Source organism: Accipiter gentilis, chromosome 8 (genome assembly GCF_929443795.1).
Source record: "Accipiter gentilis chromosome 8, bAccGen1.1, whole genome shotgun sequence".
Classification (NCBI taxonomy): Eukaryota; Metazoa; Chordata; class Aves; order Accipitriformes; family Accipitridae; genus Astur; species Astur gentilis.
In genome coordinates this window covers 32,244,807-32,265,080 of record NC_064887.1, presented here as the reverse complement: position 1 = coordinate 32,265,080, position 20,274 = coordinate 32,244,807, and the positions used below count along the sequence as shown (strand labels likewise).

The window sequence follows — 20,274 nt, the reverse complement described above, 5'->3', positions numbered from 1 at the left end:
CTGCAAGTGATAATAGTCTCTCTGAACCAGCACTGTTCCCAAGATAACTGATAGTAACACTTGTGTGTAAATATACTAATATACTGGCTGTTAGCACTGAGGTTCAGGAGATTTGAACGCTCTGGTTCAATTCTTACTGCTTTCATTGACTTGTACCGTAATCTGTGCACTCATCTCCTCTCTGCTTCCATTTATAAGTCCATAAAGACAGGTAACTAAAGGGAGCTCAATAGGCAACTTAAGTTTAGTGGTTTTAAGGTGGTTTGAGATCCTCCTGTTAGCATGCTAACAGATGTCTTTTAGCATGTCTGCAGCTAGTGCTTGTACAGAGATGGCCGTGGTTCATACAGGTTGCTGGTCTGTGAGCAAAAGACTCCCACAGAAGAAAACTAAGGATGTTGTGGTTTTAGTCTATCTAAAGAAGTAGGTGGGAAATATGGTAGACTATAATTTATTGATTACAGAATCAGTATCAGAAACTTTTCTTCTTGAATAGTCATTCTCGTAAGGTGAGAGAGGTGAGAATAGTCAGGATTTGTTTCCTAATGCCAGTTGTACAGGTTAAATGGGTAGGAATGCTTTCCCCATGCCTCCAGTTTCCCGTCACTCTAAACCTTATCTCCCCAAACCAGGAACTCGGCCCTGTTCCCCTCCACATCTCTGACTGCACAGCCCAGGTCTCTGCTCCTTTGCTCCTCATGGCTTCACTGTTTATCACCGGTTTCTTATCTGCCGCTACACATCTGCACATCCCCTGTCCCCACTCTTTGCATCTCCCTGTCAGGGGAAGGTATTTTTTTTCAGGAGGATGGTCACAGGATGGAGTTGCAGGGGGCTGCCCCCCCGCCTAGCGCGGTGGGGGCTGCCTGCCCTGCCACAGCCTGGCTGGGAGGAGGAGGAGGAGGAGGAGGAAGGTCCTCTCTCCGCTCCTGTCCGAGCCACCTGAGTTGCCCGGTGGGCAAGTGCTGGGCAGGCTCCTCACGGCTCTGCAGAGCACGACTGCGACAACGCAGAGTACCGCTGCCAGCAGCGGTGTCGGGCTTTACTATAACCTTTCACTTCCTTACTTTCAAACTTGCAGGAATAGGGTTTTTTAAAAAACTAAGCTTGGCTTAAAGTTTTGTGTATTTGGGTTTTGGTGGGGTTTTGTTGTTGTTGGTTTTTGGTTGGGGTTTTGGTGTGGTTTTTTTAATGCTAGAACGGTTCAAAGACCGTCAGCAGCGGGTAGGGAGCCCCAAAGGCGGCCCTCCCGCTCCCCGCACCTGCCCGCCGGCACCGGCAGCCGCCGCCGCCGCCGCCGCTGCTCCCCTCCGCCGGGCCAGGGCGCCGGTGCGCGGCTATAGACAGGCGGGCGGCGGCGGCGGCCGGGGGCCTGGAAGGAGACGCTTCCTTCGTGCCCCGTCCCCGCTAGCAGCCGGGCAGGGCGCGCCGCACCTTGTCGCTCTCCCAGGGACGCCGGGGCGGGGGGAACGCCCCGCTTCAGGTGGCCGTCCGCGGCGGGCCGCAGCCCCGCCGCCGGTCCCGGCGCGGCGCCGGGCAGGGACTGCCGAATGCGCCGTAACTTTTCGGCCGGGGCTGCCGGCGGTAAACAGGAAGCCCCTCGGCGGGGCCGCGGCCGGGGCCGGGGCCGGGCCCGGGCCGAGGCGGGGCCTGGCGCGGCCGCCCGCCCGCCCTCCCGCCTCCCGCGCCGCGGAGCCGAGGGGCCGCACGGCTCGGCCCGGCCCGGCCCGCGGCGGCGGCCGCTGACAGGGCGGAGCGGCGGCGGACAGCGGCGGCGTGCCCCGTCGAGGCGCCCGGGAAGGCATCGAGAATGAAATTGCTGTGGAAAGCTAAAATGGTAACCGGGTGTCCCGCCCCCCCCCCCCCCCCCGCCCTCGGCCCTGCCCGCGGGGTGCCGGTGTCGGCGGCGTGGCCGGGCGAGCCGCCCGCTGCTTCCCGGAGTCTCGCTGGGAATGCCGTGCGTTATCGCCTCTGCGATCTGCCGGGCTTCCGAGTGATGCTTATCTTCAGGAGTGGCTGCGTGCGTGTGCCTGACACGGAGAGGGTGAAGAGAGGGAAGTTAGTTACCCCTTGGAGAAATTCGGGTGCATGTTTTCTGTCTGCGTCGCAGCGGCTTGCGCTCTTTTGTACGGTTAATAATCTAGGAAATGAGAAGTCGTTGCAGCACATGTTCGGTTAAAGTTTGGAAGACGTTGCATGCGCTTTTTTTTTTTTTTTTTTTTTAATCCGCTTTCTGTTGTTTGTGAGTTTTAAAGCCTCGACTCTGTAAAGTTTTTTGTAGCTTGAAATAATAGGTTTTGGAAAAGCAAACCACAAGCGCTTTAGATCCCTCCTGTCAAAAGAAATAAAGGGTTGCTGTATTTTAAATGCTTGTTAGCTTCAAAGTTTAAAGGCTGTCTGCCTAAGTAATTCGACAGTTTTAAAAAGTGCAATTCCTTCCATAAATGAAAGGCCAAAGAGATTAATTGCTTTAGAAAAGGGGGGAGGGGGAGGGAAGAGAAGACTGCTAATCAAAACCAAACTATTTCCTTAGAAAAGACTTTATACAACTATTTAAAATATGTGCTAGTCTAGGAAAAATAGTTAAATGGAAAGTCAGGGTATCTTGATACCACAGGAAAGGACAGCTTGCCAAGAATATCTCCAGTGTTCCTTCAATCCCAAAGTATCCTGTATTGCTTTGATTGTTGTATTTACTTTGTGCAGCCCCGTCTTCTGCCCTCAGCTCTGCCTGAAGCAGCAGAGCACCTGGTATAGATTGTGGTTAGCAGAACAGGGAAAATGTTCCTTTCTCTCTTACTTTTTTTCTTTTCCCTTTTCCTGGCAGAGCACAATTCAGGACTGGGGTGAGGAGGTAGAAGAGGGAGCTGTTTACCATGTCACCCTGAAAAGAGTGCAGATTCAGCAGGCTGCCAACAAAGGAGCAAGATGGCTAGGGGTAAGTAAAGCTGGCGTGGTGGCATTTTGGAAGGCTGCTCATGGACTTTGGAGCCTGCTGAATTCCACACAAATTGTTACGATATTAACTTTTAGCACTGACTGCTCTCACTATTTAAAAACCCCCAAACACTCGAGTTGTCTGCCTGGGTCATCTGAAATGCTCTCTCCTTGTGTTGACTCCTTCTCTTTTCTTGACATGTAAAAAAGCTTTGGCCTGTTGTGGCCATGTGTCAGATGATACTTAGTGCAGAAACGAGAATCTTAGCTTATGGCCTGAGAAGTCGAACATTTAACAGTTATTTTGGACTGGGCTATGGCTTATTTCTGCTGTTAGGAACCTATCTCAGATCTCCCAAATAAAAAGTCATGGTATTTTGACTAACGAAGGTCTCTGAAAAGTTAGCAGAAACTTCCTCGAAACTTAAGGGAATACAGGTTTGGGTCTTATTTTCGTCTTGCTTTCTCATCCGGATGAGAAACTAATTGCATTTCTGCAGGAATTACAGCTCTGTATTGTTTTTCAAAGGTGTATTTCAAAGCATGAAGGCTTTAGCAGTAAGTAAAATGGGCTTAAATGCATACGCACTCAATTTGGCATGCTGCTGAGTGCCTTCACCTCTGTCAGGCCAAGTCCCCAGCTGATATAAAATGTCCTCACTTCGTTGGAATCAGTGCAGCTGTGGCAGTTTGAGCCAGATCTTCAGGAGGTAGCTGTAACTTTCCTATTATTTTGTTACGTTTATGTATTTTCTTTGGGATCAAAGGCAATAATATAAGAACTTGGTTTGATGTAGTATCAACGTTGGTATTTTAAAGGCTCTGAAAACTGCCCTGAGATTTATATAAAATCATTTGCTTGTGAAGTTCCGTGACATAAAGCAATACAGCAGTGCTGAAACTGCGGTCAAGAAAAATAAGCAAGTTCTGTCTGCATACAGATAGTGCTTAGAATCTTCCCTTCCCATGTTTCCAAGAAGTACATAGAGTTCTAATCAGAACAGATAATTTCAAATCTGCTTCCTCTGAGTGGCAGATTTCCCATCTTTGCATCCTGTTTTCACCAGGAAAAAATATTAGAAAGTATTTTTGAGCTCTTGTAAATTTCCCAGCTGTGTAAGAGGTGGAGATCATTTTGAATTTGTCTGTGTCCCGTAAACATACTTCAGAAAAGTAGAATTTTCTATTTCAGCTATGTTGTTCCTTGTATGTAGAAGGAGTTTGCCAGGTCTTGGTCATATTCTCAAAGGAAGAGTGCATATGTGTTCCTGAGATCATCACCACAGCTGATGGTGCCAATCTTAATAGGAGGACAAGGGACTGCAAGCTCATGGAAGTGACTTTTAGCTTTCTGTGGTTAGTGTTAGTTTATTCAGGTCAGAATTGAGCCCTGTTTGTGAGGAAGGAGGCAGTGTGTCAGAAGTCCGCACCTGTTCTGGGCATAAATTGGTGACTTCAGCTTACAGGCTGGTGTCTTTCATGAACAAAAAATCTTATGCACATTACTTAAAAATATTTTTAAATGTATGGGCTGTTTGTTTCCCTTAAGCTTTTCGGAACATAAATTATTTTAAGCTCTTTTTGTGATCTTGTTTTATTAATGGCTTTACTGTGGTCCTAAAGTCAATAAATAGCCTCTAACCCAGAACATTATTTATGAATAGCCATCCCTGCCCCCAGCAGTTTTGCCTTGAAAAGCATAATCGTCTCTTTTATAATTGTCATCAGGTGACCTTTTTTTTTTTTTTAATCTGGAGCTTATAGGGCTTTATGATGTTAACTTTTTTTTTTTCTATGCTTTGAAATTCATAGCACTAAATTAATAAGCTGATGGATTTATCAATGCCGGTCTTAATTTTTTTTTGATGGTGCTCTAAGTCAGGCTTAGGTTGGAGACTCAAGGTCAACTGGAGAGTATGGGAACAACCTATTTGTACATCAGCAAGTATTGAGCCTTCATTGTAACAAATATAGTAACTCCGTTACTGATTATATGCGTGTGTGGGTTTACTTTTTAAAAAGTTACTTTGTCAATGTCAGTTTGTGTCCTGTAGAGGTCTGCTTAGCAGCTTGACCTTCACTGAGGCCCTGAGCTTCTTGTGGTTTATTGGTGCAGGTCAAGTTCCTGTGACTTGAAAAGCCCAAGTCTTAAAACCTCGACGTTGCATGTGGCTGTTAAATATTGTGTTGTATCAGAGCAGGAGGTTTGATTCAGTGGTTCCAGAGTGTTTAGTTCTTAGTGATGCTGCATTTGTAAAGTGATTTGGAGGCTTTTCAGCTGAAAAACGTTAGATGGTAAATTATTTGATGTGTCTAAGAGAAATGCAGATATAACTGAAAGTTTCATAGAACCTGTGTTGAAAGGAATATAAAAGGTCTTATTTATTCTGAGTGTGTTGGGATTTATTACCATTTCCTTTAATTACTGGGAAGCTTGAAATCTTACTTAAATACATTCTTGTACAGGTACCAGTAAGTGAATGAACCTAGATCTTTCATGTTTCAGGACATCTAATAACCTTTCCTAAAATTGTCTATCCTAAGAATCCATCCAGGGTTCTTGAATGGTTGGCCTTATTACGACACAGTGGTCTGTTTAAAAGCCAATCATATGATTACAGCTTAAGCACCATAAACACTTGCCTGTTTAAATACAGAAATGTCTGTCTTGTGTTTCAAAATTCTACAATTAATAAAAGAAAAAGACAAACAGGCTGTGACTTACACAGTCATCAGCAATTCCATAACTTTCAAAAGTGTGAAGGTTTTGTATAAACACCAAATTTCTTAGCTTTAAATTTAATATTAGACGTCAAAGGATGCCAATAATAGCTACTGTTTTTGTCACTAAATACTTAGTCACTAAATATTTAGTGAAGCTTAAGACTTTAGGCACTACAGTATTATGAAATATTAAAAGCCCTAGTAGTAGCTCAGTATTGTGCTAGATGTTGCACAAAAGAACTGTTCTGACTAAAAAGAATTTACAGATTACAGACAAGCCTCATTTGATATGTACACATATGTTGTCTCAGCTGCTGATTGGTATCCAAGGCAGTGATATCAATTTTGCAACAGTCTGATTTTTCTCAAGTTATTTGTAGACATCAAGGCAATGCAGAGTCTTAACAAAACTTCAGAAGTCAAATGTAACCTCTGGAGATGTTGAGGGAGAATACCTCCCAAACGCAATAGGTTTGACAAGAGAAAGCATGAAGGCATTTTTTGAAAATGAGATGGGTTTTGGTGTCTCCAGGATTAGACCTTGAGAGGTCTCCAGGTTCTTGAGAGAGATGATGTGGAGATTGGAAACAAGCCATGAAGGCCCGTGGAGACTGAGATACATGGCCTAACTTCTTTGTGAGAGAGAAGGATGGAGACAGAGATCTATATAGATGGATGGTATGCTCAAAAGAAGAGATGAGGAGAATGCTTTCTGCAGCAGGCTTTTGAGTGGACATTCAGCATCATTTTGAAAGCCATTACATCAGGGTAGAGAAATAGGCTTATCAGGAACTGGAATAGAAGGTTTGAGAGTGCAGCAAGGAATTTTAATGATGTTGCTAGAAAGAGAAGGTTGTATTTTAAAACTGTGACACAGAAAGAACCTGGAAAATGAGATCCAGCTTACCTCTGAGGATGTAAAGACAGCCTGTAGGGAGAATGGCACCCTCTGTGTCAGACAGGATGGTGCTATTGTCCGTGAAGAAAAGGCAACAGAGCAGAAAAGACAGGTGAAAAGTTTAGAGTTCTGTGGGTTTTTTTGATCTTGAACTGACAGCCAGGTACCTGTAAAATGAAACAGAGACAAGCTGAATCATACCATAGCCAGAAGCAGGTAAGAACAGTAAAGCAGTGGCTGTAACAGTAGATCAGCTGCTAAACACCTGAATTTCTGTTGCCAGGAGCAGTATGCTGAGGGAGTATGAATGGCATTGGAAAAGGTGAACTCCAGTCAGTGATTTATTGTAAATAGTAAACTGAAGAGTAAACAGTTGAAAGAGAAAGGAAAAAAAGTAACAGGCAGAGAAGTGGAGAGATGGGGGGAATGTGTAAGAGGTGAGAGGCTGAAAGAGATTTTAACTAGGAGAGTGATAGGACTATGGGAGGCAGCAGGTACAAGAGAAAGTGGTATGAGGTGGGATTGGATCCATTGGACAAATGAAAGGATCAGAGGAGAACCACAGGAAAGAAACTTCTGCACTTGTCAAATGGTAGAAATGAGAATTGTTCAAGGGTTCCTTTGCAAAGAGGAACAAGGGCTGAAAAATTTGAAGGGCTGGGACTGCAGATGTGGAATGAGATTAAATTGAAATACTGAAATTGCTTGACTATGGAGTGGACAAAATCGAAGGAAGAGGGGAAAGAAAAAACGCCTTTCTAGTGAAGGTAATTGGCCTGGTTGTTGTGTTTGTGCCATATGCCAATGGATGCATACACTAAAGATGCACCAGGACGAGAGCAGAATGGGCCTTACAGTGATGGAAAGAGAAAAGAATGAATAGTGTAAGACAATAAGGCAGGAAGAAAATGAATGATCATATAAATAGCAAAGAGACAAGTGAGGAGGTTGTTTAAGGCTACCTGGTTGGGTGAATGTTCTTAGCCACTGGCAAGAATTGAACCAAGGCAGTAGATATTATTGCTAGCTGATTCCTTCATCAAATATGACTGATCCAATAAGAGATGATGCTGTGTCAGTGGGGTTTGTCTTAAACTCTGTAGAAAGATAAGTAGAGTAGGTCTGTGAGATGCTTAGCTTTACAGTGGCACACTTGTAAACTGTGGGAAGTATTTGGTGAAGTCAAGAGGAGTAGGAAGTTCAGACAGTTGAATGTGTGAGCTTGGAAGTTTGAGAGTCAAAACTGCAAATGCTATCTTGACTTCTAGTTTGAATAAGGGAAAAAAAAAAAACCACCTTTCAGAGAAGGGTGCAGGCATAATAATCTAAAAAATATGTTGGGTTTTTTTTGGTGTTTTTTGGGGGTTTTTTTTGTGTGTGTTTTTGGGTTTTTTTTAGGAATTAGGTTTTGACAAATACAGAAAAGCTCTTGTCAGCAGAGAAAGCTGTATCTGAGTTAAAATAAGAGCTGCCAAAAGTCAAGCCTTACAAAGCAAATGAAAACAAACTGTCAGCTGTATAAGAACAGCCAAAAAATAAGTCTGCTTTACAGAGAGAATTGAGAAAGGAATTAAAGTTAATATATATATAACCCAAAAAACTAAATTATTTTTTGCCTGTTTTTTATGAGGATGACAAAGGTCAAGCTGGAGGTTGATGGTAATCATGGCACATGGGGCTTTCACACGTCTTCAAGTTTTGTCTCTGCTTAAGAGCTTAATGAGCCCGCTCTGGGCAGCTGGTAGTGTCCACCTCAGAACTACAAAGGAACTGGTGTAAGAAATGATAGTTGAGCAGCAAGGAGTTTTAATTCATCACTCACATCAGAAATGCCATTGTATGACTGGAGAACAGCAGTGGTGCCTGTGTTTGGGGTGGGGGAGGTATGGCCTAGGTAGGTAGGAGATATTTGTCTCATGAAGATAAACTGATCTTCTGGATTTAAAAAGGCTGTGGCTTTAATCTGTTTGTTTGAAAATCTGCTCTTGAAAACACTTGAAAAAATTAGTCTCTGGAGAGACTGAGGAATTATAAATTATTTTGAAGGACGTGTTGAAGAAGAGCTGCTGCTGCAGCTTAAGCTGAGAGAGGGACTGTTGGTCTGGAAACAGGTGCCTGTGGCAGTTCTACATGGGTCAGTCCTGCGACTGATCTGCTGTTGTGTGTTCATTAGGGTCAGTGACACAAAAGCAGGAGCATGCTGACAAAATCTGATTGTCTGGCAGAGGAAGAAAATGCCTGGAGGATGGAAATATCCTACAGGCTGAGGTTCAGGATTACTGTAACAGAAGTGGGTTGAAACTAAGTAGCACAGAAAGCAAAGGCATGTTTGTGAATGTATTAAAATAATTTCTGCTAAAGGATGATATTTTTTGTCCTTGTCCCTTCCAACTTTGGCTGTATTAATCAGTCACAGGATATGTGAGCCACCAGCACGATGCAAAACAGAAAAGTCAAATGTGATGTTGTTTTAGATTATTGCCAGGAGTGATGGGAAGTGTGAACCCCCTTGTAGAGCGTCCTCGCTCACAGTCTGTAATTCTGGTCATTTTTGAGAAAGCTGATTGAAACTGGAAAGGAAACAGGAGAGGACTTCTGGGATCATCAAGAAAATGATGAATATGTCTGATTATAATCTGAAGAGTATAGCTTAGTTAGGTTAACAAAATGAAGATTTAGGGAGTATATGATTAATACCTATAAAAAATCATGAAGTAAGCACAAGGGAGGAAAAAGAACCATTCACAGCAGCTATAGACTGGTGTAGAAATTGTTAGAAATTAGAATAAAGTTTCAAATCATCAGAGCAATGAGGTAGTGGAGCGGCACTCCAGCAAGAGTGAAGGAAGCAAAGAATCCAACAGCATCAACACTGGAGTTGGATCAGTTGGTGAAGAGGATTATAAGGTAATTTCCTTTGGGAGCAGAACACAGCATCCTCCCATTGTATGTTTCTAAGCCAAGAGGAAATATGAGAGCAAGAAAGTGTGCAGCAAAGGGGAGGATTGGGGTAGATCATTGATATGGAAGTCGCATTTTTGAGGGAAAAATGTGGGACTTTGTGACAAGAGAAAAAGAGAGATACAGATGTATAATCAGAGAGGGAGGTTGATTGTGAGGAGCTGGTTGTATGTAAGAGATGAAGACGAGAGGAGAGTCCAGAGAAGAGAGACTGCAGAGGGGAACATTTTGGAGCAGCTACTTTGTGGTAGAAGTCCCCCATAGTCTTATGGAGGCTGATGAAGAAAAGGTGTGGCTGTAAAGCTTTGGTTAATTCAAGGTAGGCAGTGGTGCTGGTCTCTCCTGCTGCTGGAGAGACCAGTGTGCGAAGACCAGGTCGTGGTGAAATTTTAGATTTGAAGTCACTGTTCTAGAGGCAGTGAGAGAAGGGCAGGTGGGAGTGAGGAGTACAGTGGGGAGGGAGGGAAGATGGGTGAAGAGAGTGCCTTTTCTGTACGGATGTCTGAATATGCACCGGGAACCGGAATATGGAGAAGTGGATGCAGAAAAGTAGCAGAGAGGTGTTAGAAAATGTTATGTGGAATTGGAGGAGGGGGAACAGTGGTATAAGAAGAACAGAGTGGATGAAGTGCCGCAGAAAATGAGCCGTGAAAGGTGTGGGTGTGGCATGGGCAGATGGACCAGAAGATTACAAAAATGAAAAGCAAACAAGAGTTTTTAAAATGCTATGAAGTGACTTTTGGAGACCTCCCTGTTAACCAGTGCTTTATCTCACCCTTCCAGGGGTTAGGGAGGGGTGGGTGACTGGTGTCCAGCCCTCAAGGAATCTGAGGGAAGCAGTGAGGAATGAGTTGTTGAGACAGGACGGGCTCCCTAATGCTTGTAAATGTTTTTCCTATCAGAGTCCTTTATCCGGGAGGGAGTGAGGAAAGGGCCTGCACTCTGCCTCTGGAGTTTTTACTGGGGCAAGTCACAGGAAATGCAGCCAGGAACGGGAGTTTCCCCAGGCCCCTGTGCACCCAAGGAGGCCTGTAGAGACTGGATCTCCACATCTTAAATGATTGCTGAGCTTTTAGAGCCAGTCCTCAAGCATCAAGTTTCTTGCTCTACTGATGATGACACAGACTGCTCTTCCTTTGAGTCTTAAATATCCAGATAACAGAGAAATACTATGCTCCCTCATGGCCAGTGCTGCCTGGTTTAGTTAGCCATTGGTTACATGTCTAGAGTGGATTTTAGATACATGTTTTTTTCTTTCTGCTTTCTTTATTTGGCCCTGGCTGAACTTCTGGCTCTGGGGTTTGTTCAGGCAGAGATTGATTCAAAATATTACTTGTCTCAAGGTGTCTTTAATGCTATAGCATTGGGTGTATAGCAGAACATGTTCTTCCAAAACTATAAATGAACTGCTGTAGAAGGATACTTTTAAATATCTTCAAAATTCTTAAAGGGGAAGAGCTGAAAAGTACCAAATATATCATTAAATACTTTTGTGTTTTCTTAACACTGATATTGTTTGATAACTACCTTTTCTGAGAATTTTGTGGTGTTTTAAAAATGAATTTTGAATGATTGTCTCACTGCACACTGCATATGACCACAGGTTTGGCTTCTAAACACCTCTACAGTCACATACGTTAGCAGGAAGCTTGTGATGGAAAGTTCAGTCAGAAAAACATTACAAAAACTCCTGTCTAACTAATCTGTATCCTAGTTAGGACCTTGGACATAACCTTCTCTTTGACTTAAACAATATGTCAGAAAAGAAATTTTAGTTTGGATATTTTTTTTCCAACACTGACATCCTAAGTATGGGTTGAGATTTAAATGGTGCCTGGAACCATCAACATTTTAGGAACATGCAAAACCTCAAATTTTCTCTAAGCCTGCTCCTGCCCTCCCATGTGCCCTTCTAAGCCAGCTCTGTGATTTCTGTTTTTATCTTACTCTTAGATCCCAGATGTTCTGGTCGAGTGTAGTTTCCTGTGCAGCCAGCAGGCAAGGACTTGGCTGATTGTTGTTCTTGCTGCAGCTTGCTGTTTTGTATCTTGATTTATAGCATATGTTGGTTCCTCTTGGCTAAATCAGACTCTTTGGAATCAGGTTCCTGCTGCCTGTCCTGACTGCCCAGACCAAGGCCAGGGTGTAGTTCTGACCGTATGTTTGGCAGAAGCAGAAAAGCAGTTCCCAAGGAGCTGACAGGCTCCCTACAGAAACCAGGTTGTGCTATTGCCCGGTCCGAATGCTGTCTTCTCTGAGGAACTGTCTTGGAGAAGGAAGAAAGATGGGCTGTGCTCACATTGATTTTGCATGGTGGAAGATGCCTGTCCACTGCTGGAGACCCACAAAATAGATATATAGGAGATTTTGGAGGGAATTGAATTATTTTGCCTATAGACAGGTACACAGTTATCAAAAAGAAAGCTTTGGCATCTCATTCAGCTTGCCTTTTGGTTTTGAGTAGGCTCTTTCTTCCTGTCTCTTCCTTCAGTTGTGAGCGTAATAGTACCATAGCATCGTAGCCCTTGTTAATGACTTCATATGGAATATTTTTCTTCTTACTTCCCTGTTTAGGCACAGATCTCTGTTCCAGGCATATCCCAAGTAGCACTCTCTGATGCAGTCATCAGCTGGGTAATAGAGACTGTGTGTGGAACAGACACTTGAAAACTGAGCTTATTATGAGTTTTAAAATGGAAGCCTGAAAGATTACTGTCTTTTACTTTCCCAGTTCCAAATACAAACAGCATAATTAGAAGGGTAACTGGCTTTGTAGCACAGTGTCATGCTCTCAGTTGAGTTTAAAACCTTCCATTCCAAGCTGTCAAAGGGTGACAGGGTGGCAGGGCTTTAATCTTGTGGTGTTATTAACACTGAATTAAGGCTGTAGGATACTCCTGCGAGGCCACATGGCACTAGGGAGAGAGACCCAGGCAGCCTCCCTTCCTATAGGGCTGTGCAGAGGCATCTCTTGCTAATGATTGTTATATTAAGTGGAATAGAAAGAGCTACGGGAGGCCTCTTGAGCAAAAGTTGCTGGAGACTGCACTGTTCTGTTTTTGCACTAGTTGCATGCAACTGCATTTTGGAAATCTCACTGCCAGCTTGCTTACGTATGAAAATTTGCCTTTGAGATACTTTTGGTTTACCTGTGACACATAGGAATATAATGATATCCTGTGCTATAATTGATCTCCACTGGGAATTCTTCTGATAGCCAGGATGTTTGTCTGTTTAAACTATTCTTCTTGGATGGTAGAGGTTCTCCCTGAATTCTAGCATCTTAACTGCCTCGCTGCTAACATCACTGAGTGTTATCATCCTTGCTTTTTCAAGAAGAAGTAAGTGAAAGGAATAACAAAAAAAAAATCAGCTTGCTCTGCAAAGAAACTGGCATTTTCTTTCTGAATGCTGGAAGATCTAGGTCACTTGTTGGGTTAAAGAAGTGTTGGCAAGGAATGTGGCTATGTGTCATCGGAAAGCCTGGGAGAAGCAGCATACGAACTGGACTGAGATGCTGTAAGGAGAATAGCCCTGGAGAAACCATTAGTTTTACAGTTTTGGTTTTGATGTTTTCATTTAAGAAACATGCTGAAGCATTGTGAACATGTTAGTCATGCTTGGATTTAAATTTAGCCTTGGTGAAGCTAATTAAAAATATGTTTGGTGACAGTGTGTAAATGCATGCTTTGAACTTGCATCTTTTACTACTGCTGTAGGAATCTGTTTTCTAAATATATAGCTTCCTATAGCCAGCACTGTAAGCGGGTACAGCTGTGTGAAGAAATGAGCACAAAATGATCAGATCATGGCCTAACCCCCTGAAGAAAATGGGGTTACCTTGTGTGAAAGGGGTAAATGAATGCTAACTTGGTGTGAATCCTGTTCTTGCTTGTCTTTGTGTAGCCAGTGTGTAGTATCTTGTAAACCAGAGCCAAATGTGTGTGATGTCTTAGTGTTGTTTATCACCCTAGTAAGATAGTATCAGAGATTGTAAAACATTATCTTTATGCATAAGACCTTTTTTTTTTTTTAAACACCTAAAAAAGAGCGTCCCCCTTGTATTTGAAATGTTTTATACTTAGCAGATTGCTCAGACAGCAGCACAGCTGCTTTTGTCCAGTGGATGTGGTCCAGTTTGATAGACCATTCTTTGAACCCTGGGACGATACTTCGATACGTTTTATTTGCATACTTTTCTGTACCTCCTCATAGGTAGCAGAGATACATCTAGACCTCATTCCTAAAGGAAGCTGATGGAATAACTGAGCAGCTGATGAGCAGTTATCTCCAGGGAGTTGTAATGGTTTGCACCTGCAGTCTTTCCCAACTTCTTTTGCCCTTGATTCAGCCCCAAAATGCTCTCTTTTCATGTTCAGTGGCCATACAAGCTCTTGAGAAGTGACTTGTTGTTCATGGGTGGTACACTAGCATGTAGGTTTACATTTAGGGCCAAACTATAAAGTCTGTGTTATGTTTTTACGCCTTCTGGAATAAGAACTTTATTGAGATGTATGAGGATGTGGATTTTTTGGTTTGGTTTGGTTTGGTTTTTAATAGAGTTTTAAAGCTATAGTGAGGAATTTTATGTTTTGGACAGAAATCCATTTACTGTTTGTGGAAATCACTCTACCTTGGACCAAAATGAACTCATGCTAGCACCTGAACACAGCTGGTCTGTAGTTCAGTTCAGCACCATGCCACCAATAATTTAGGGACCGGAAGGAAAGTAAAAATGTATCCGAGTGAAATGATAATAATCTTGCATTCTTACAGCATCTTTCATCCAAAAAACTTTCAAAGCATGGCCACAAATTTTCACCAGACAGACTATGTGAAATATGGTGTAATGTAACATAGTACAGAAGTATGATTTGGGTGGGGTTTAAAACTCAACAGCAATGCTGTTGCCTGTGATTTGGTAGAGTTCCCCTTTATCTGGGGGAGGTGGGAAAGACAGGAGAAAAAAGTGTTTCTTAAAAAGGCCGTTTCTTGAGGTTGCCAAGGAGGTTGAAGCATTAGAAAAAGTTTGGGGGGAGATGGATTAACTGTCAAAGTTGCATGGTAATATTTATTTAGTGGTTTCATAGTGTTATCACATGGATATCTTCTCCACATATGACATATATGCCGCAAGGAGCAGCTGCTTCACAATGCAGAGCAGCACATTGAAACAATTTAGGTCCAGAAGTGAATTAATTAAAACCATTTTGGGAGAAGACCTGGACATCTGAGAGTCCACAGTTCTGTGGAAGCATTTGCCCACCATGCAAGAGCAGTTGTGAAGGCAGGCTCAAATATTAAGCTGAAGTGGGGAATGAAGTGAAGCTTAGAAAATACTATTAAGGAGATTACAGTAGCACCTCATTCATTCCTGATGCTTGTTCCTTCATCTCAAAAGTAAGGGAACTAGAAAAGGGATCCACAGATGGGAAAGGGTTGTTGGCATTTGGAGACACTGAAAAGGTGAAGACTGTTAAAGCTGCATCTTGGTGCAACTAGAGTTGACATGCAGGTTTAACAATAAGTGTATTTGGTAAGTCTTCACAGGATTGAGGCTCGATACTGGCAATGAATAGGAGGATATAGCAAAGGCATTTAAAACAGTGAGTGGAGAAGGAACACTTCAGGGAGTGTTTGGTGGTTTTGAAAGCAAGGGGTGGGGCGGAGAAATGTGTAATTTTACATTGCATGTAATTAACCTGAAGGACTTGCTGCTGGAATAAGTAATTGAGTCCAACTGAGTCTAGAAGGATTCAGAAAGGATTAGACATTTATATAAATAATGAGCACAAATGCATGAATACTACATGAGATTTAAAACACAAGACATGTAACGTTTTGTGATTTAGGCATAAAACCAGCTCCTGCACTTGAGAAGAGTCTTTCCCTTTAGAGTGGTTATTCTGTATGTTATGGGTGTTATTTCTTCACCTTCCTCTATAGCATCTGGCCGTTGTCAGAGGGAAAAACCTCTAGTTTAGTTTAAAATGACAATTATTATGTGTTGCTGTTTATAAAGTTCTGGTTTCAATTTGTTTGCAGCAAATATTTAACGAGGCAGAATAAAATTGAACACAGGCACTCATAAAAAGAATCATGAGAACTTTAATGTCCAGAAGATGTCAAGGCCATATTGCAACATAGTATGGGAGTTTGTTGTGGGCCTGTTTTCCAGAAGTCCTGCAACCTCCTCCTGGTCGATGAGAACTCTGGGTGCTCAGATCCTGCTTTTATTTTTTTGTGTAAAACAAAAGTTTGTGTCCTTGCTGTTTTAGACTCTGCGAATGTAGGAATTGTGTGGGTAGCCCTCTGCTTTACCCCATTCAACTTCATAATAGCCACTTTAAAAATAAGGCAGCTAGAACAGAGTATGGTACTCTACATGTGGTCTCATCAGACCTTTTATGCAGTGGAAGAATAATGTCCTTTGTCTTGCTTTGGTACCCTTTATTTATACTTTGCAGAATTGTTTGCTTTTTGTTGCTGCTGCTGTTGCGTTGTGCTGAAAGATTTAATGTTGTGCCTACTCTAACCCTTCAGATCTTTTCTCTGATCTGTGTGCCACAGTGTGACCTTTGATGGTAGTACTTTCAACAGACTTTTTTGCTGGCCTCTTACATTTCTCTACATTTAGTTGCATAAGCCATCTGTTGCCCATCAGAATGTAGCTACTCTTTAACAGCTTTGGCAATCAAAATGAAACTTTGGCAGCCTCCAACTTAGGTGTGAAGCTTTCTGCCGTTTTGCATGGTAGCACTCATTAACCTTTTGCTCTCAGGTTACTGGGTTACAGTCTGATGGAGTTTTTACATGTTCCTCTTTGCCACCAATTTATGTCCAAATGTTTGCAGTCATCTCTGTGTAGCTCAGCCCTACATCAGTGTAGAAGTTATTGCATACTGCAAACACCACTGAAACCTGTGGTGGTGGTCCCTTAGCTGCTGATGCTCCACTTGTCTCTTGTGACTCAAAAATAATGAGAAATCTTCACTGAGAATAAGCTGTTTGCTGCATATGGTATTGAGCACATGAATTATTATGTATAATGGCCCTGTCATACCAATTTGAGGACAATTGTGATACTGGATGTAGAAAGATGCTGCAAGTCAGGAGTCGTGTGCTCAGTATTCATTTGCTAATGACTCACCCTGTGGCTTGAACTGACCAACTTATCTTCTGGGGGTTTAATTTTCTCATCTGTAATATACTTAATATTCATTTTGAGATTTAGTGATCTGAGGATTGCAGAGGCAAACTCTTGTGCTTTAATACGACTGTATAGATTCAAATCTATGAGAAAGAAAACTCTTCTACTGTGCCGGACAAGCAAGAAAAGTTCCATAGCAGAGCAAGATCTTCCTGATCTGCCCTGTGACTTTGTTGTACAATCTTTACCATTGAAATTTTGGGGAGCAATATAGTCTGCTGCTTACAGATGCAGAGGCTTGGCTCTTTAATCCTTTCTGTGAAGAGAAAGCATGTTGGATGAGACACCTGAGTTTATGTCCTCCTTCCTAAAACCTCCCAGCAGGACCCCAGCTGTGCCATGCAGCACACAGAGGAGTGCCTCTCTTATGGAGCGGGTTGCTGTATTGGAGTGGGTTGCAGTGACTTCGAGTACTGCATGGGTCTCCAGCACATGGCCTGTGGTCTACAGCTGGCGATGCTGCCACTGGGCCACAATGGCACTAATAAGGTGTAGACATTTAAAATGCTTTTGCAGAGTGATCCTGTCATTATATTCTTTTCTTTAATATATTTTCGTCTTGTTTTCTTCCCACCTTTTTGTTCTGAATGCAGTTTAAAGGAGTATTTTCTTTTCCCCTCCCACCCCCTCAGCTGCTTTGTAAAGTTGCCTTTCTCCTTATGAAGGCTCAACCTTTCTCCCAGTCAATAGCTGTTTCTTCCTTTCTAGGGAGCCCACAGGCTTTTTGTGCAAGTAAAACAACATGGTTTTATTATAAAGTGGCATTTTCTATTGAAAGGTCTCAAAATGATTGAGCAATATAGAATGGCTGAATGCTTTGAGATACGTTCAAATTATCATAGCTATTGGGCTTCAAACTGGAGACTTGCGATATATCTCATGTAGTAGCTTAGACTTCCTGATCTCAGCAGCTCCTTCTGACTTAAAAATCAATGATCTAAACTTCTGAGTATCTATATATCCTAAAGCAGAAATAGTATGCCCCACATAAACTTGCATAAAAGCTTGCATGCATTGAATCATATTGAGTTTTCTGTTTTGACTTGAATCAAGTGCAGAATGTCCTTCAGTTGTTTATAGTATTCATGTGGATAGAACTTACTAGATGAGGTTGGTAAAGTTTCAAAGCTTTGTTGGTGTTGGGATGCAAATGCAAGTCAGTACACCCTTCAGGATTAACTGTTGTCTTCAGTGCAAAAGAGATTAGTTAACTAAATGTTCCTCAGGTGCATTTGAAAGCCAGTTTAAATATTACATGCAAATACAACAAGAAAATTATTAGGAGGATATGCCTACGCATCCTTTTGTCTATTTGCTTGGTTTGTAGTAATCTCTGGCTCTACCTGCAGTGTGTTTTGTATTTTTAGAGTAGAAACCCTTTAGGGCAGGGATGGTGTCTTACGTTTTGACATGGCAGCCATTGTGGTGCTGTTGGAAATGTTTCATAAGTAACAATAACATACTTCATTTGGAGGTTAGAACTTACGCTTTTGCATTCCTCCCATTGAGTGCTTCAGATTGATTCTGGCTGTGCTTTCAATCTGCTGGCTCCCTGCAGCACACAAAATGTGAATGAACTCTTGCACGCTTACTTAAACCATGAGGCTTGAATTCTTCATGCAAAAACAGTCATTTTGTTCAGAAAACATCAGGTGGCCATAAAGTTAGAACAGAAAAGAGAAGAACAGAGATATGCTATTAACTCCTGGTAGGTAATTAAACAACAGCCACCCCCCCAAAAAAACCCCAAACAAACAAAAAAACCAAACAAACCCAAATTGGACAGTAAACATGGACAATTTCTGTTTTATCTTTCAGCCTGCCATTTTTCACTCTTTCTTTCCCCTTACTTGTAAGCTATACTTATTTTGCATTCTGACTCAATACTTCCACATAATTACGTGTGTGTTTTGATTTGTGTCCATTGCCTAAGGATTTAAGTTCAACTGCAACATAGCGTTCTTAAACTGAAATACAAATGTCTGCAGTGGGTTCAGTGCCAGCTCACGCAACCCATGCTGCTTTCTGCTGTGTCAAAAGAGATGGGTTAATGGCCAGGTGCTGTAGTTACAAGAATGCAGTAATTTGTGTAGGTATGCAGTATGTTTAGTTGCCATATGCTTATGCAGTCTGTCATACAAAATGCAGAATTTGTCATAGAGAAGATACCTATAGAATTGGCACAAGGCTGTTGCCATTGCAGGTGTGGTCCATACAGACATGCGTGTAGTCATACATAGACACTCCTTTTATATGTGTGTGTATGTGTACAAGAGAAGATTCCTAAGCGATTCCATGACTGGATCCCTTGTGTTGTCTAGATAATATAGTAAAAATGCAGTTTGGCCTGAAGTAATGATTGAACTAATGTTTTTGGACTCTTTCAGCACTTAAATAAGTGTTCAAGCTGGTAACTCTTAATATTAGGTAACATTAGCTTACTATTACTGCTTTTTCTACTCGGACCCCACCCTGGAGAGGTCTCTTAGTTTCAAAACAAAGGGTAGTAAAAAGCACAGCTATTGAAATGAAGTTTATAATGCAGTTTAGGTATGTATTCATGCTGTGGTCATAAAAATGGTTACTTACTGTTAACCTAGTTCTTTTATAAAAGATTAAAAAAGCTTGGCAATAGAGATTGCTCACAGTAATTATTATGAAACATGTAATAACATTTCCTGGATGTTTTTTCTTCCACAAAAATACCTTATGTATCAAGTTCAGTTTATTTTAAAATCTGAATCGGTCTTCTACTACATATTTTCTCCTTTGTCAGAATGCATTTAATCTCCCCGCACCTACAGTTTTATTTTCTAGCTATTCATACTATTAAAACTGATCACTCTTGCCTTGTTTACACTGAGTGCAGTAGCGGTTTACACTGATTTCCTGAGTCAGTGTAATTTTAATTTCTGTGTACTGTTTGAGCAAGCTTTACAGTGTGAAAGGAAAGCCAACAATACAATCAGGATGAATAAAACCATTTGGGGTTATGTAATGTGTATTCATGCTACTATTATGCAACAGAATTATTACTTGTGGCATCCTTAAATCCATTTTGAGTTCAGCAGTGTTGCCTGCTGTCTCATACAGGACATTCTTTGTTTCTACTGACTGAGCAGAAAGTGATGATGAGCTCCACAATTAAATTAAACTACATTCCTGGAAGGGGAAAAAATAGTGTGACTTTTCATAGGAAAAGTATCACAATGTTTGGCTACCAACAACATAGGTACTGGTGAAAAATGGTCTTTACATTTCTGAATGGTCAAAATACAATTTTTTCATGTTGATCTATAATTTTCATAAAATGGTAGAGGATGTTAGTGTTAATCTGCCCTTCCGTAGCTGGAAAAACTGAGGCACCCAGGGGTCTTGCATATGGCTCTACCCAGGGCTAGTATTATGATGGCTTGAATTTCCAGAGTGCTAAGGCTCTCTTGAAACACCTTTGAGGACTTCCCAGGAGGGACTCTTCTTTCTGCAAGACTGTCATCTGAAAAGCCAAACTCCCTACCATCTGCAGTCAACAGATGTTCTGCTT

General features: G+C 42.0%; 1 protein-coding gene across 1 annotated transcript in view; it reads left to right on the top strand.

Moving 5' to 3' along the window:
* The first annotated feature begins 1,735 nt into the window (after positions 1 to 1,735).
* RGL1 (ral guanine nucleotide dissociation stimulator like 1) overlaps positions 1,736 to 20,274 on the top strand; it is an 81,509-nt gene continuing 62,970 nt past the window's right edge. The window contains exons 1-2 of the mRNA XM_049808532.1: positions 1,736 to 1,837; positions 2,828 to 2,938. Coding sequence (XP_049664489.1) covers positions 1,811 to 1,837; positions 2,828 to 2,938 — 138 coding nt within the window. The 5' untranslated portion in view covers positions 1,736 to 1,810. The remainder of the gene's footprint in view (positions 1,838 to 2,827; positions 2,939 to 20,274) is intronic.